Here is a 17,335-nt window from a genome sequence, read left to right as displayed (position 1 = left end):
GATGGGAGTACATTTACACATAAAAAATGCTACAGGAAACCGCTCCCACCTGACAGGAGCTCAGCAGCAGATACCCACTGCCACTGTGCGACGAGCCAGTGCCTCTGAATGCTGGACACGTCCCTTCCGCAGCCTCCTCACTTTGATACTGAGTCACTCCACACATTTCCTGTACGTCCCGTGAATATAATGTAACCCCCTGGCCTCCCCTCTGAAGAGTTTGTCATTACATCTGCATGAAGTATCAGAATCGCCAAAACAATTCTGACAAGCGCCCGGAGCGGGGCACCACACATCCACCAGGTGCACCCTAGCTCTCCCGAGGTCAGCTCCCGTCATGAAGCCCTTCGACAAGCATGTCCTCTATTTACAAATGGGAGCAGACAGAAATCGAGCTCTGGGGTGAATTCTCAGCTTCTGCATTTACTGACTGGGTTTTCACAAGCAGATCAACAATAAACAACACTACTAAGAACAAAATATAACCAGACATGTCTGCTAGGTGCTATTATGCCACGAAGAAAATGTAGATCTCTATCTCAAAGAGTTCAAGCCCTGGTTTACAAACAACTAATTTGCAGTCAGTGCAAGTATACCAAGAAACATGCACACAGTGGTACAGAGACAAGAGTGCCGGACTCTGCCTGGGGATGCGGGAGGCTTCATGGTAGAAGCAGTCAAGGGTAAATCTTCAGTTTCCGGCGTGGTGAATGGTGGTATCACCAATTAGGATAGAGAATCCCAGCACTGGAGTTATTTCTTGTAAAAGGATGCAAAGCTAAATAGAGACTCTGGAAAACGGCTGTGAGAGCATTGAAGAGACCGGTAAAAGCCTAAAATAAGGGATAAACGGAAGTGGGGAGAGCAAGTCCTGGCCAGAAAAGGAACAGCATGCGAGTCAAAGAGAGCAATTTTTCCAGATACAACTCTTTGTTCAGTATTATAAGAACAGCTTTGTTCTCCTGTTAAAATACTCAAACAAACCTCTCACTCATCCTGCCTGTACTTTTCTCTTTATGGTTGATAACTTGTGATTCTCAGAGTAAAAACATTCCGTGTTTATAAAGGTTTGTGATAGTTCAAAGACAAGGGAACACAACATCAGCTACAAAGTCTGAAAATGCATGTCAGTCTAAGTAATCAAGACACAGGGCAGACACGTTTCAGAAGGCGCAACCTAAGAAGCTTCTTGCTGTCTCACTCTGTGCCTTTCTCAAATCTTCCCTCTTTCGGGCAGAAAAATCCAATCTTTTAAATTTTCCCTAGAGCAATAGGGGCAAAGACAAAGTAAACACACACCACTATAGTCAACCGGAAATGCAGGAACAACAGACCGGCTATACATCCCTGTATCTCCTTCCTGGTCCCAATTCAAAACTCATTTTGCATAATTTTTACTTCCCTTATTCGTGGGGCCAAGGAGAAGGGCACCAGAGGCTCCGGATGAAAGCAAAAGAATCCAAAGTGTATGACCCAACGACTGCATGCACACTCTGAGGCACCAGCAGCAGTGCGACATCTAGATCCTTCCTCCATGTGGCTGCTACTCTATGACTCAAAGCACCAATCCTGAGAAAGTCTTAAGGAACCAGAGCGAACATGTGAAATCAACATTCCCACTGCTCTGCTCTTGCCCTGCCTCCACCAGAACCATTTACCTCCACATGCATGTGCTCGATCCTTGACATGCATGATCTCCTGTAATGCTGTGACGAAGGTATTATCATCATTATTCTATAGATGAGAAAACTAAAGTTTAACGAGGTTGAGGAACTTGCCCAAGGGCATGTTATACTGAGGGGCAGAAGAGGGACTAGCCAAGGCTCTGGCCAACTCCCAACGACAAAGGCCACATTCGATGAGCACGCTCAGAGCGATTAGCCATCCCCCGCAGCTGCAACACGCACATATGCACCTACGTGCCCAACGGGGACCTGAGAAAATGATGGTTCAGGAATAAGATGGTGTACGATACAGCCATGTAAAGCAATCCATGACAACGAAGTAAAAATGCGGAAATATTGAAATATACATGAAAATACACGTACGTAATGATTACTGGAATGTAATGTGGACAAGCATAGGGATTGTCATCTATTTTGTTCACAGCTATTTTTCCAGTGCCTGGCACATAGCTGGTAGCCAATAATACTGGTTGAATGAATGAACTGCAGCACAGTAATATTATATATGAATATGGACAATACCTGAAGGATAATAAACAAAGAAAACTTATTTTAGGTTAATGGAATTATGAATGATATTCTTTCTTTAATATTGCAGTAACAGCAACAAAGAACATTTAAATATAAATAAGTCCAGGACTAGAACACAAGTGTGGATTAGAATCACCCCTGATTACACGCGGTTGACATGGTCCCTAAGGTAGCGTAAAAGCCCAATAAAGAGACGAGGAAAGCTGGCCTTGACGCCGATGCAGAGCTTCCTTTCTGGAAGGCGGTGAGCATGTTGCATGCGGTGCCAAGTACACAGTGAGCACACAAAGTTAATGATGACAATAACCTTTGTCAGCTGGCAAGATAGGGACAACTCTAGCACCAGGTGTACTTAGGCAATTCTCAATGTCACTCTGGACATTTCTCATCTCCCTTTAAAAAATAAGTTTATGTATCAGTACAACACACCAGACTTCCAGACTACAGCATCGTGAGTGTATAAACACACCCACTAACAACCAACAATTTGGAACACAGGAATTTCATTTTAGATACAGGCATGCAAAGAAATCGACATCAAGTCATAGAAATAGAAATCAGATGGCGGCTCACCACATAAACAGTGTTACTATGCTCAGCTTAAAGATACTTTCCCATAAGTAGTAACCAAAAAAAAACACCATTACTTAGTTAATTAATCACTATATAAATAAAAGTATTAAAATTCTGCTAAATCAGGATATTAAAAAGTTGATTTAATAAATAAATTGAAGTCATTGTCAGATATACAAAAAACTTGGTGCCACTTAAAGAGAACAGCTAAAAAGAAGGTACTTTGTGTTAAAAACATCAATTGCTCGCCCTGGCTAGGTAGCTCAGTTTGTTCCAACATCGTCCTGATATGCCCAGGTGGGTTTTATTCCCAGTCATGGTATGTACAAGAACCAACCAATGAATGCATAAATAAGAGGAACAACAAATTGACGTTTCTCTCTCCCTTCCTCTCTCTCTCTGTCTAAAAATCAATTACAAAACAAACAGCCCGGCCAGTGTTGCTCAGTGGTTGAGCACCAATCTATCAACCAGGAGGTCACAGTTCGATTCCTGGTCAGGGCACATGCCTGGGTTAAAGGCTCGATCCCCAGTAGGAGCCCTGCAGAAGGCAGCCAATCAATGATTTTCTCTCACCACTGATGTTTCTCTCTCTCTCCCTCTCCTTTCCTCTCCGTATCAATAAAAATATATTTTAAAAATAAATTAAAAACAAACAAAAAACAAGAACATCAACTGCTTGTTACAAGTGACAAATGTATAGAAACCAGGTTTTAAAATTGGGACTCTAAAGACTTCTGCACTGCACTTAAGAGTTAGAAGCCCAGCCCTAGCTGGTTTGGCTCAGTGGCTGGAGCGTAGGCCTGTGGACTGAAGGGTCCCGGGTTCGATTCCAGTCAAGAGCACATGCCCAGGTTGCGGGCTCGATCCCCAGTAGCGGGCGTGCAGGAGGAAGCTGATCCATGATTCTCTCTCATCATTGATGTTTCTCTCTCTCTTTCCCTCTCCCTTCCTCTCTGAAATCAATAAAAATATATATATATTTTTTAAAAAGAGTCAGAAGCCCTGACACTCATTATAATTCATCCACAAAGGGGAATAATGATCCACAAAAGAATCTTAAGCCAGAACCGGTTTGGCTCAGAGGATAGAGCGTCGGCCTGCGGACTGAAGGTCCCAGGTTCGATTCCGGTCAAGGGCATGTACCTTGGTTGCGGGCACATCCCCAGTGGGGGGCGTGCAGGAGGCGGCTGATTGGTGTTTCTCTCTCATCGATGTTTCTGGCTTTCTGTCCCTCTCCCTTCCTCTCTGTAGAAAATCAATAAAACATATTAAAAAAAAAAAAAAGAATCTTAAGACATTTTCCTGCCATATGTTGTTGAATAACAAACACTAGATTCTAAAACAAATTCAAGTAAGGGGGGGCAGAACAGTTCTAGAGAACATTTTCCCTGCTCTATTGCAGTTAACGCAGCGATTCAAAGAGCAAGAACTGCAGTAAAACACTTAAAATAACAGCTTATTTCTCCAGTCCTATCCGGGGACCACCAGACTCGAGAAGAGCAGCCCAGCTCGGTGTTAGAAGTTTAAAAAAACCTGTTCCTTCCTTTCAGTGGTCAAGACACAGACTGCATGACAACCTTCCACATTTCATTCCCGTGCGTCTTCATCTCCCACCCCAGCCGGAAAGGAACTTTCCTACCCTCCAGCTTTCAAACCACTGGGTCTGCATTTGTTACCTGCACTGCCCTCCCATCACACCTGCAAGGTTTTCCTGTCAACACAAAGCTCAGATAGCTCACTGTACACTAGATCTAGCCAAAGTCACCCCTCTTCTCCTTTTTTTTAAAAAAAAAATATATTTTATTGACTTTTCACAGAGAGGAAGGGAGAGGGATAGAGAGTTAGAAACATCGATGAGAGAGAAACATCGATCAGCCGCCTCCTGCATACCCCCCACTGGGGATGTGCCCGCAACCAAGGTACATGCCCTTGACCGGAATCGAACCTGGGACCCTTCAGTCCACAGGCTGACGCTCTATCCACTGAGCCAAACCGGTCAGGGCCCTCTTCTCCTTCTTAAGCAATTGGGTGGGGCCCGGGCAGCACCCCACCTCTCCTGCCCGCACCCTGAGGCTGGGGAGAGGAGCGCAGCTGCAGCGCACACTGGCCCCTCCCAGGGAAAGCCACCTGGGCTCTGCCCGCTGAGCCCTTTCTGAGCAGCTTGACAGCAAATGCCTCCCGAGTGTCACGGAACAGTCCCAACAGGACTCCATGAAGGACACGATCCTTCTTGGCTCACTATTACACATACTGTATTGTAAATGCCTGTTATTACGAGAAAGGGCCTCTCTCATCTATAACAATAAAATCATCTTTGTGTAAGTTCCCTATACAAATAAATGTGGTGTGTAAAAAAGGTAACATTTTCTTTAACAGCTCATACACGATGGCTTAAAATATTTGTCAGAGACCCTCCTCCTCCTCCATCACTTCACTTGGCAATCATCACATCGCTATTACATCTGTGTACGATGAGAGCTCCTTTTTCAAACTCTGCTCCTTGTTCTGCCATGACGTGAACAATGGTAGTTTCCCCTCAATAACAGATAAGCATTTTCTCTGCTGTCTAGCCTCAGTCCTTGATCTGATTTTCTGGGCACTTTCCTTTCTCGATTACTGATGAGACTCATGGACTAGTCCCAGAACATGCACAGGAAGTCCTCCTCTCACCCCAGAGGTCCTCACTAAACCAGAAGCTCAGGGTCTCAGACAGTTGGGGCTTTTCTACTTAAGAGACATCAAATCCCAAAAGGCTTAACTTTATGTTAGACTATGGCTCATGCATAGGCAACTGCCAGAACACACACAAAAGAGTCAGACAGACCTAAACAACAGTGAAAAATTCAAGCCACTCCTCAAACTTAGATAGCTTTTGTTCATAGGCAGCTCTTCCCAACACTATAATTTTAAACGTCATACATGTGACATTCCCTACTCGCCCCAACAGCACCTGAATCATATAAAAGACCTCGGTATGTCACACAGTGGCACAAACAGTGCCATGACCAATGGGGGAAATCAGCAGTGACCGGGGTGACGACTACTCATCTCCACTCACACGTGCAACAGGGGAGCCACAGTTGACAGTAGTTGAGTTCTGTCAACTCAACACTCAAAGTATTCCCTTCTGTCTCAAAAAATATTCCGCATAAAAACAAAAATGCTAGTTTTTAGCCAGCCTGAAAGAGGAAGATTACATGTGATTCCTTCCTTCTTTCTTCTTTCCACTGTGTAACCCGTTTCAGTGCCTGCAACCCACTGGCAGAGGCTGGGCAATGGTTCCAGGCCAGTTTGCTCTGGCGCGGGGCACGATGAGAGACCCAGGGGGACGGGCCTGCCATGAATCCAAGCCCATGCGCCTTCCTCATTCAACATGCGATTTCTGCGGCCTCTTGGGTCAAATTCCCAAACCACTTAGAACATCACTGAGTCCCTTTACGTGCAGCCAAGTCACCAGAAGAGCCAGGTCCCTTGTGGCCCAGCCCCAGAGAGAAAGGAGTCTCCTCAGCGAAGTCTAGGATGGGGGGACCTATATTCTAGCATCATCTAAATTTCCATGGAGTATTTTCCTTTTTGCCCCATTTTCTCTTTTTAAATATATATATATATATGTGTGTGTGTGTGAACTGTTTATATATACATATATGTACATATATATATATATATATATAAATTGATTTCAGAGAGGAAGGGAGAGGGAAAGATAGAAACATCAATGATGAGAGAGGATCTTTATTTTTAATTTTTAAATATATATATATTTTTATTGATTTCAGAGAAGAAGGGAGAAGGAGAGAGAGGTAGAAACATCAATGATGAAAGGGAAATCACTGACTGGCTGCCTCCTGCACGCCCCCTACTGGGAACCGAGGCGCAACCTGGGCATGTGCCCTTGACCAGAATCGAACCTGTGACCCTTCAGTCCGCAGGAGAATGGTCTATCCACTGAGCAAACCAGCTAGGGCTGCCTCATTTTCTCTTGAACTCTTTCCTTGTGTTTTAACTTTCTCCCATCTCTTTTTATCCTTTCATCTCTATTCTAAGTTTTTTTCCCTTCTTTTCATGACCTTGAGGGCCAGAATATGCCTTTTCATGACATTAGACAAGGATGTACAGCAGGGTCTAGTGCAGCCGTGGGCAAACTACGGCCCGCGGGCCGGATCCGGCCCGTCTGAAATGAATAAAACTAAAAAAAAAAAAGACCATACCCTTTTATGTAATGATGTTTACTTTGAATTTATATTAGTTCACACAAACACTCCATCCATGCTTTTGTTCCGGCCTCCGGTCCAGTTTAAGAACCCATTGTGGCCCTCGAGTCAAAAGTTTGCCCACCCCTGGGCTAGGGAATCTAACTCACCAATAGCATCAGATACTGTCCTCAACAGTTAACAAAACCCACAAGTATCCAAGAAATGATTTAATACCTACCATGGATGAAATACTGACAGGAATTATGGGGGCAATAATGTGCAAAGTGGCCCCTGCCCTCCAGGAAGTGACAATCTAGTTGGAGAGACCACGCAAAAATATGTGTAAAAGGTCAAACACCACAAAGCACTCAGAAGACGGCAGTATACGGTCTAATGCAATGGGCACAGACCGAGGCGCACACCCACTGTTTCCCAGGGGTTCTTAGCAAGCCTTGCTCAGAGCACAGCTGGCCTCTGCAGGAGCCCTGAGGGTCCTGGGAGGTCAGGAGAGCCTTCTAGGGAGCAAAGGCTCTCAGAGGGCTGACCATAGGCAGCCTGATGAGGGAGGTGTAAGTGATAAACTTGATGTTACATATATTTTACCCCCCCCCACAGACACAGATGGAGAGAGGGGCCTGGGCCCCGGCTGCCTCTAGCAGGTTAGGGAAGTCAGCACAGAGGCCTTCACAAACAGACTCCTGGGTTCAGATGGAGAGACTCTGACGAACCCAGTCACACACCTGACAACTCCTTGCTAATTTTAAATACCAACACTGTGCATAACCTGACCATGTGATTAAAGCAAAAGAAGCTGGCTGAGCAGACAGGGAGGTGTGCAGGGTGAGGAAGAAAGAGCCCGATGCCTCCTTTCCCCTGGGCAAGGCCCTCTGGCAGCAGAGTCCCAGCAGCTCTGCTAGAGCTACGGTGCAGAAATCCCAAACCGGGGCTTCCCCTGGGCTCCATTCTCCAGAGTTCTCTGCTGAGCAAAGGGAAAGTCTGCAATCACTTTTAGGAATGAGTCACACAAGAAGTCTAGCATTCAGCTCCCAGCTGGTTGCTAATAAACCCTGAGTATCTAAATCCAAGGCATTATGAGCCTTTGCTGACCACCTGGGGGGAAAAATCCCTAAACTGGAAAACTGTCACAGAAATCATACACAGCACACCTTCGTTATTTCCGCTTACCAATACTAACAGAGGATTATTTGGTTGAAATAAGCCAATCTACCTCTGACTTCAATTTCAAGCAGACAACAAAATCCATATAACAGTTCCTGAAGGAAGGTCAGTGAACACAGTGAAATAAGAAAAATGTCCCCTTTCACATAATGGGCAACATTATGGGGGAAAGAAACAAGCTGTGAAAATGTCTAAAGGGCCGTAAAGATACGCACAGTGCACAGCGTTCTAGGTGAGCACACCACACACGAGTGTAACATCACACACGACAAAATGTACAGTGAGGACGGCACTGGCTGAGGGCAAGGCAGGGAAAGGTATGCACCCTGGCCGCGTGGCTCAGTTGGTTGCGTGTTCATTCCCAGTCAGGGCATATACCGAGGTTTGGGGCTCCATCCCCAGTGAGGGCGCATACGGGGCGAGTACCGGCATGTATGGGAGGCAACCGATCGATGTTTCTCTGTCTCCCTTCCTTCCTTCCTCTCTAAAATCAATAAAAGTTTAAAGAAAATTAAAGTATCCTAGTTAAGTGTTAAAAATAAGATTCTTGCTGGAATAACCAACTTTGTTAATTCCTTAAAATTTCCATATTAACAACCCCCTCAAATCAGTGAAATACAAACTATGAGAACTTACTTTATTCTTAAGGTTACGGCTATAAGATTCCTTCCAACATTAGATCAGTCACCAGTATATGAAACAAATGAGATCATTACCCCAGAGGCACTGATTATTTAGGACACACATTTATCAGTCACTCACACATGGTTGTGTAGATGGTGATTCTGATGCTTATCAGATTTTACCCAATAAAGTTTCATAAGACTCACTTTCTTAAACAAGTGTTAATCTGTGCAATTCTGCTTCTATATATTTCTGGTCTAACTTTCTTGAATCCATCCCACCCCTCCTTTGTAATTCTAGCAGTCTGAGAATCTGAGGGTCTTAGATATGCATATACCAGAAAACAAAGTAAATGCATCAAATGTGACCAAATGATGCAACACGTACTCAAATTTGACTTCAAGCTACAGGGCCATTCAATCGGTCTGAAGGAAAAATTAGTTAACAACAGCTCATGTTTAGATTTAATTGGAGGGGGGCAGGATTACACTTGGAATTGACAACACCGCTCACCTTCAGGACAGAGGCTAAGCTGGTCATGTGCTCATTGAGAGCACCCTCGGACTCCTTGTAGGTCAAGCAGGTGAACTGGTACTCCTCGGGATCAAAGGCATCGGCCCCCTGCTGCTCCACATCGCTGGCTACGCCCACGTAATAGTCCTCGATGTCCCCAGGGTCCTCGTCCTCTTCCTCTTCTTCACAATTTGGGTCATAGTCCTCTTCATTACTGTCAGACCCCTGGCTATTCATGTCCACCGACATCTTAGCATCCAGGCAAGTTGCAAATCAGGAAAGCAGGGTTCTTCCCCTCCCCCCCAACTTTACCACTTTCTCAAATGCATTAGTGTTTTTGTCTTCTAAGGAAGAAAAAGAAAAAAATGTGTGTTACTTACTTTCACTGTGAGAAGTTGTAACAGAAGTCATTCAAGAATCAAAATGGGCCCTGGCTGATTTGGCCCAGTGGATAGAGCATTGGCCTGTGGACTGAAGGGTCCCAGGTTCAATTCCAGTCAAGGGCACATATGCCCGGGTTTCGGGCTCAATCCCCAGGAGGGGGTGTGCAGGAGGCAGCTAATCAACGATTCTCTCTCATCATTAATGTTCCTATCTCTCCCTCCCTTACCTTTCCTCTCTGAAATAAATAAAAATATATTAAAAAAAAAAAGAATCAAAATGGCCTAACCCTGACCCTACGCCACTACAACCTATTCCCAACTCTGGTCTCATACAGGTCATCTCAACATGCTCTCCCTGCCCAAGCATAACAAAGGGACCCCTTTCCTGGAGGGCAGAGGGGCTGGCGATGGCAGCTTCACATGACGGGCCTGGCATGGGAGAGGAAGGCTGTCTGCTCTGTCAGTGAGTCCCATCCCCATGGATTTGTCTTTCCTGCCAGAGCCTTTGAGGCACACACCCCACAGCTGCCCACGGGGGAAGCAACCTAAAGGCTGAACTACCAAAGGTTAAAATCTCATTGCTGGTCATGCCCACTTGGTGGTGACAGAGACAGTACGTAAATAGGGACACAGTTCCAAGTATAATATCTAGGGAAAGTATATGACTATTTCATAGACATTGCTCTCAGATATCTGGAAAGCAGGTGCTTAGTTAGAAAAGAAAAAATAAAAGCCACATAGCTCGTCAACACGCTCCTCTAGTCAGCAAAGTTAACTGATTCAGTCTTTTTTTTTTTTAAATATTTTTTATTGATTTTTTACAGAGAGAAAGGGAGAGAGATAGAGAGCTAGAAACATCGATGAGAGAGAGACACCGATCAGCTGCCTCCTGCACACCTCCTACTGGGGATGTGCCCGCAACCCAGGTACATGCCCTTGACCGGAATCGAACCTGGGACCTTTCAGTCCGCAGGCCGACGCTCTATCCACTGAGCCAAACCGGTCAGGGCTCAGTCTTTTTAAAAGCGGTGCTTAGCCGAAACCGGTTTGGCTTGGTGGATAGAGCGTCGGCCTGTGGACTGAAAGGTCCCGGGTTCGATTCCGGTCAAAGGGCATGTACCTTGGTTGCGGGCATATCCCCAGTGGGAGATGTGCAGGAGGCAGCTGGTCGATGTTTCTCTCTCATCGTTGTTTCTAACTCTCTATCTCTCTCCCTTCCTCTCTGTAAAAAATCAATAAAATATATTTAAAAAAAAAAAAAAATAAAATAAAATAAAATAAAATAAAATAAAAGCGGTGCTTAGAGGCAAAGAAACTGGTTTAACAGAGAAGGAAAACTACAGATATTCTTCTGTCTTAGCAGGATCAAGGCCAGGGAAAACCAGAATCCATTTAGGGTAAAGAGTTCAAGTGAAAACAGCTACTGAAAAAACCTCACAGATCAGAATGTTACTCAATTACATATAAATGAACGGAGAACACTAGCTGAGAAAGCAAAATAACCACAAGTACTAACCTCAACTCAAAGAAGATTTTGGCAAATACCCATTTGCACAAGTACTATTTCAAGTGATCATTTGCAAAGAACAGTATCAAATAATGACTTAAATTAAAAATTAACAGACCGTTAAAATGCAAGGGCATTTGAATTGAATAGTATGTAAATAATTTACACAACCAAATCTGGATTAAATACAAATGTAAAGGCTATTTGGAGTAGATAATTTCTCTTAAAAAATAAACAAACATAATTAAAACAAAGATTTAGAATACATATATACTAAATATGTCACCAATCTAAAGGACTGTAGAGCCATGTTTTAATGATAAAATAAATTTTAAAAACCAGTGAATCTAAGTTTGATATTAACTATAAATGCCCAATTTTAAAAAATCACAATAAGAGGACAATAAATATAATACTTGCAATTTCACTTTTAACAAATTGGTTTATATGGCAGAACCACCAATTCACAACTGAACCTAACTATGGTATTTTTCCTTTAGAAGAAAAGTTAATTTCTAAATTAAAAATACCTGTAGTCCTTGAAGATCTTTCAGGAAGATGTTACCCAAATATTCTGTCATATAATTTCCATCTAAAATGAAAAGAGAGAATTCTATTTATATATTTTTAAACTGATACCCTACTTTTACAAATTTATTTTTAAAAAGCAAAGATATTTAGTCCTGGTTGGTTTGGCTCAGTGCATAGAGGATTGGACTGAAGGGTCCTGGGTTTGATTCCAGGCTTGGGCATGCAGGAGGCGGCCGATCAATGATTCTCTCTCATCATTGATGTTTCTATCTCTCTCCCTTCCTCTCTGAAATCAATAAAAATATTTTTAAAATAAAAAACAAAAAGTAAAGACATTTAAAAGGATAAGCAGCAAGGGACCAGAGTAACTATGAAATTACAACTGGCCCTTGAATATGAGTCTGAACTGCACAGGTCCACTTATATGTGGAGTTTTTCAATAAATACTGTAAATATATTTTCTCTTCCTTACAATTTTCTTTTCTGTAGATAACTTTATTATAGTAACATACATATATATGTGTGTGTGTGTGTGTGTGTGTATATATATATATATATATATATATATGGCTAATATGCTAAGTGTCCGACTGACCGGTTGCTATAATGCGCACTGACCACAAGGGGGCAGATGCTCAACACAGGAGCCGCCATGACGCCCACGGCACCACGGACCTGATGCCAACAAAGCAACACTCAGCTTCCCCCAAGTGGGACACAGACCCCCGCCACCCCCCCCACCCCCTCCCGGAGCAATAGCCCATCAAAGCAGTCAACGCTGCCAAGACCCCATAGCACAAAATGCAGCCCACACCCCAGCCCAGCACAGCACGGGAACGGTCGCTGTGGGCACCAGGTAATGACATCACGTAGCAACGCCCAGCTTCCTCTCCCTAACGACTAGCCTCCTTGGAGTTTCTTCAGCCCAGGAACACAACTTGCTTTATAGCCAGGGGCAAACACTTTACACTTTAACCAGATGTCTGTGAAGCGTTTTCCAGTTTTCCGTGCCTCATCTCATTTGATCGTCACAGAAGTCCTGCAGTAGGCAGATAGGAGACTCGGTAGAAACCTATTTTCTTTTAATTAGCTGAAAATGGAGATTTAGAAAGCGTAGAAACTTGACCCGACTGAAAAGAAGAAATGGTGGACCTTGAAAATGACTTCAGGTCTCGAGGAGACCAAGATGGCGGCGTAGGTAAACACCGGGGACCGCTGCCGCAAACAACCATTTCAAAAATACAACTAAAAGACTGAACGGACATCACCCAGAACCACAGGAAGGCTGGCTGAAGAGAGACTCTACAACTAGAAGGAAAGAGAACAGCAAATTCGAGGCTCAGAGGCGGCACAGTGTGGAAAATACAAAGGTACCGAGGTGCGCGCGCAAGGCGGGCTGGTGGCTGAGGGCGCGGTTGTCGTTTTCTGTCGGGAGTGAGTCGCAGACTCTGGGCTCCAGATCCGGGCGAGTCTCTAGGGACCCAGACTCAAACGGGAGAAGCGGGATTATCCAGCATCAGTTGGAACCTGAGGGCAGCTTTCTCTCCGAAGTTTGCAGCGGCTGCCGGGGTTCTGAGAAGCAGAGCCTCTGGGAACGGGACTGAGCGCGGCCATAGCTGCTCCCTCCCCCCGCCCTGTTGATCCCGCCCCGCCCAGGCCCTGCGCACAGGCATTTGCCGATCGCCTCAGGCAAAGGCTGGATTAAGCGCCTCCCCAGAAGGCAGACGTTTTCCACACAGCTGATTTCCACAGCCAGCCGGCCTGGTGGTCAAACCCCTCTAGTGTTAACTACAACAATTAAGGCTTGGCTAGAACAAGACTGCGCACAGAGAGAACACAAGGGGGTGCACCAAGAAAGCATAAAAGATGCGGAGACAAAAAAACATGACAGAAATGGAGGATATGGAGCTAAGAATCGCAATTTTGAGGGCTTGCCATAAATTTCTGCAGAACCTCACGAAAACTAATGAGACCCTCGATGCTACGATAAAGAAATTAGAAAGTAAGCATACACGGACTGAAATAAAGAATATTATACCCAATAGCAGACCAGAGGAGCACAATAATCAAACAAAAGATTCGACAAAAAACACCCAATTGGAAAAGCAAAATGAAAAAAGAATCCGAAAGTGTGAAGATAGTGTAAGGAGCCTCTGGGACAGCTTTAAGCGCACTAATGTTAGAATTATCGGGGTGCCAGAAGATGAGAGACAGCAAGATATTGAAAACCTATTTCAAGAAATAATGGCAGAAAACTTCCCCCATCTGGAGAAAGAAATGGACTTACAGGTCCAAGAAGCGCAGAGAACCCCAAACAAAAGGAATCCAAAGAGGACCACACCAAGACACATCATCATTAAAATGCCAAGAGCAAAAGACAAAGAGAAAATCTTAAAAGCAGCAAGAGAAAGAGGCTCAGTTACCTACAAGGGAATACCCATACGACTGTCAGCTGATTTCTCAACAGAAACTTTGCAGGCCAGAAGGGAATGGCAAGAAATATTCAAAGTGCTGAATACCAAGAACCTACAACCAAGATTACTTTATCCAGCAAAGCTATCATTCAGAATTGAAGGTCAGATAAAGAGCTTCACAGATAAGGAAAAGCTAAAGGAGTTCATCACCGCCAAACCAGTATTATATGAAATGCTGAAAGGTATCCTTTAAGAAGAGGAAGAAGAAGAAAAAGGTAAAGATACAAATTATGAACAACAAACATGCATCTATCAACAAATGAATCTAAGAATCAAGTGAATAAATAACCTGATGTACAGAATGAACTGGTGATTATAATAGAATCAGGGACATAGAAAGGGAATAGACTGACTATTCTTGGGGGGAAAAGGGGTGTGGGAGATGCGGGAAGTGACTGGACAAAAATCATGCACCTATGGATGAACACAGTGGGTGGGGAGTGAGGGTGGAGGGTGGGGTGGGAGCTGGAAGGAGGGGAGTTATAGGGGGAAAAAAGAGGAACAATTGTAATAATCTGAACAATAAAGATTTAATTAAAAAAAAAAATAAATAAAAAAAAAAAAAAAAAAAAAAAAAAAAAAAAAAAAAAAAAAAAAAAAAAAGAAAATGACTTCAGGTCTCACTGCACAGAATATAGTCAGACACAGCTGCAGTTAAATATTTCACCCTTTGTTCTCCCTGCGTGATCTACAATAATAATCTGTTTTGTATTGATATTTACTGACAATTACCTGAAAGAGAAGTTGGGGTGCCTCACTAGGCTGGAAAAAGTTTAGCTAAATCAGAAAGCAGATATACACACACACACACACACACACACACACACACACATATAAAAGGTTAAGTTGACTCATGCATGCATGATACATATAAAGCTACTGCTGGTGCCAATCACACGCGTGTGTTTTGATCTGTCATTGTCGATAGTGAATTTGGTTAACACTTCTATTATAGAGAAAGGGCGAATAACGATATTAAAATATTTCTTCTAATTAATTTTATTTCAATGTGCACAAGTCCATGCACCAAACCACTAGTATAGTATACTAGAGGCCCGATGCACGAAATTCATGCAAGAGTAGGCTTTCCTTCTCCCAGCTGCTGGCACCGGCTTCCCTCTGGCACCCAGGACCCAGGCTTCCCTCCAGCCGTTGGCAGGCACCTGGGACCCAGCTTCCCTCTGGCCCCCCCGCAGGCACCCAGGTCCCGGGCTTCCCTCGTAGCCCTGGCTTCTTCTGGAAGGACATAGGTCTAATTAGCATTACACTTTTATTATTATAGATAATAAATGTAACATACAAAATATATTAATTGATGTTTATGTTATTAGTCAATAGTAGGCTACCAATTAAGTATTTGGGGAGTAAAAAGTTATACGTAGCTCTGGTTGGGTAGGGGCTCAGTTGGTTAGAGCATTGTCTTGATATACCAAGGTTGCAGGTTCAACTCCTGGTTAGGGCACATACAAAAAGCAATCAATCAATGCATAAATAAGTAGAACAACAAATAAATTTCTCTCTCTAAAAATCAATAATAATAAAAAGTTATGCACAGATTTTTGACTGCACAGAGGGTCAACCCCACAATGTTCAAGGGTATTTTCTTATATGCCCCACAGAAATCCACTAGTCAACATTATATTGACAAGCTATAAGGCCTTAGAAAACTGAGCATTCAAAGTAAACAGATGACAGTGATCTGAACTGTGGTACTGGTGATGGAAATGTATGCCCAATTCCCTCCCTCAGTTTGAAAGACAACCACCTTACTCCTACTGTTCAATTCTAAGTGCTGACAAAGTAAACTGCGACTGAATTAAAACTGGACTTTTACCATAAAGTCACCTACACGGTGGCAATCTAACACAGATACTGCCAATATTTCAGATCTCACGTTACTCATGAAAAAAATTATTTTCAAATATAAAAATGTCAGGCCCTTTTGGTTAGCGCACTATCCCAATACACCAAGGTTGCTCGTTCGATCCCTGATCAGGGCACATACAAGAAGTAACCAAGGCGTGCATACAACAAATTGATACTTCTCTCTTTCTAAAATTAATAAATTAAAAAATAAAATAGCCCTGACCGGCTTGGCTCAGTGGATAGAGCGTCAGCCTGTGGACTCAAGGGTCCCAGGTTCGATTCCGGTCAAGGACATGTACCTTGGTTGCGGGCACGTCCTCAGTAGGGAGTGTGCAGGAGTCAGCCGATGGATGTTTCTCTCTCATTGATGTTTCTAACTCTCTATCCCTCTCCCTTCCTCTCTGTAAAAAATCAATAAAATATATATATTAAAAAAATAAAATAAAAAATGTCTCCTACAGGATGCTGCTGGGAAGTATTCACACCCATTCCCCCTCTCTTCTGACATGCTCAAGGGCCACTCAACTTTCACAGAGATACAGATCCCATTATCCAAGACTAAGTACTACTTGGTTACTCAATTATAATTTTTACCAGAGGCTCAGTGCACGAAATTCATGCACTCAGGGGGGTCCCTGAGCCTGGCCTGCGCCTCTCATGGTCCGGGAGCCCTCGGGGGATGTCTGACTGACGGCTTAGGCCAGGGGTGGGCAAACTTTTTGACTCGAGGGCCACAATGGGTTCTTAAACTGGACCGGAGGGCCGGAACAAAAGCATGGATGGAGTGTTTGTGTGAACTAATATAAATTCATTACATAAAAGGGTACGGTCTTTTTTTTTTTAGTTTTATTCATTTCAAACGGGCCGTAGTTTGCCCACGGCTGGCTTAGGCCCGCTCCCTCTGTGGGGAGCGGGCCTAAGCCATCGGTCAGACATCCTTAGTGCTGCCAGAGGTGGGAGAGGCTCCCACCACCACCGCTGCACTCGCCAGCTGTGAGCCCGGCTTTTGGCTGAGCGCAAACCATCAAGGGGCAGCTCCTGTGTTGAGCATCTGCCCCCTGGTGGTCAGTGTTCGTCATAGCGACAGGTCGTTCCACCGTTTGGTTGATTTGCATATTAGCCCTTTATTGTATAGGATGTCTATTTCTTTATCCTTTAGGATTTCTTGAAAAACCAGAGCTTACAACTTTCAAACAGGCAAATATAAATTAAGTGAAAACCAAAGTTCAAACAATTGTGGATGATTATTTTCAAAATAGTAGAGGAACGATTG

The 17,335-nt window shown here is 43.8% G+C and overlaps 1 protein-coding gene and 1 non-coding gene across 3 annotated transcripts in view; both read right to left on the bottom strand.

Moving 5' to 3' along the window:
• The window catches only part of ARIH2 (ariadne RBR E3 ubiquitin protein ligase 2), a 54,421-nt gene that overhangs the window by 34,765 nt on the left and 2,321 nt on the right, over positions 1 to 17,335 (bottom strand). The window contains exons 2-3 of one of the 2 annotated variants that reach the window (XM_070391222.1): positions 11,722 to 11,783; positions 9,302 to 9,645 (exon numbers count right to left, since the gene is read on the bottom strand). In XM_070391222.1, the coding sequence (XP_070247323.1) occupies positions 9,302 to 9,550 (249 nt within the window). In that variant the 5' untranslated portion in view covers positions 9,551 to 9,645; positions 11,722 to 11,783. Of the gene's footprint in view, positions 1 to 9,301; positions 9,646 to 11,721; positions 11,784 to 17,335 lie in introns of those variants that run through there. The other variant, XM_070391223.1, reaches the window with a different exon arrangement.
• On the bottom strand, positions 6,018 to 6,149 carry LOC138992857 (small nucleolar RNA SNORA42/SNORA80 family). The gene has a single exon (XR_011468182.1). It is a non-coding gene; the product is annotated as a small nucleolar RNA SNORA42/SNORA80 family (small nucleolar RNA).

The sequence above is a fragment of the Myotis yumanensis genome, unplaced genomic scaffold (genome assembly GCF_028538775.1).
Source record: "Myotis yumanensis isolate MYYU_CA2020_CCGP unplaced genomic scaffold, mMyoYum1.0.hap1 SCAF_14, whole genome shotgun sequence".
NCBI lineage: Eukaryota > Metazoa > Chordata > Mammalia > Chiroptera > Vespertilionidae > Myotis > Myotis yumanensis.
Note: the sequence above shows the minus strand (reverse complement) of the source record. Positions and strands in the feature narration are given on the sequence as shown.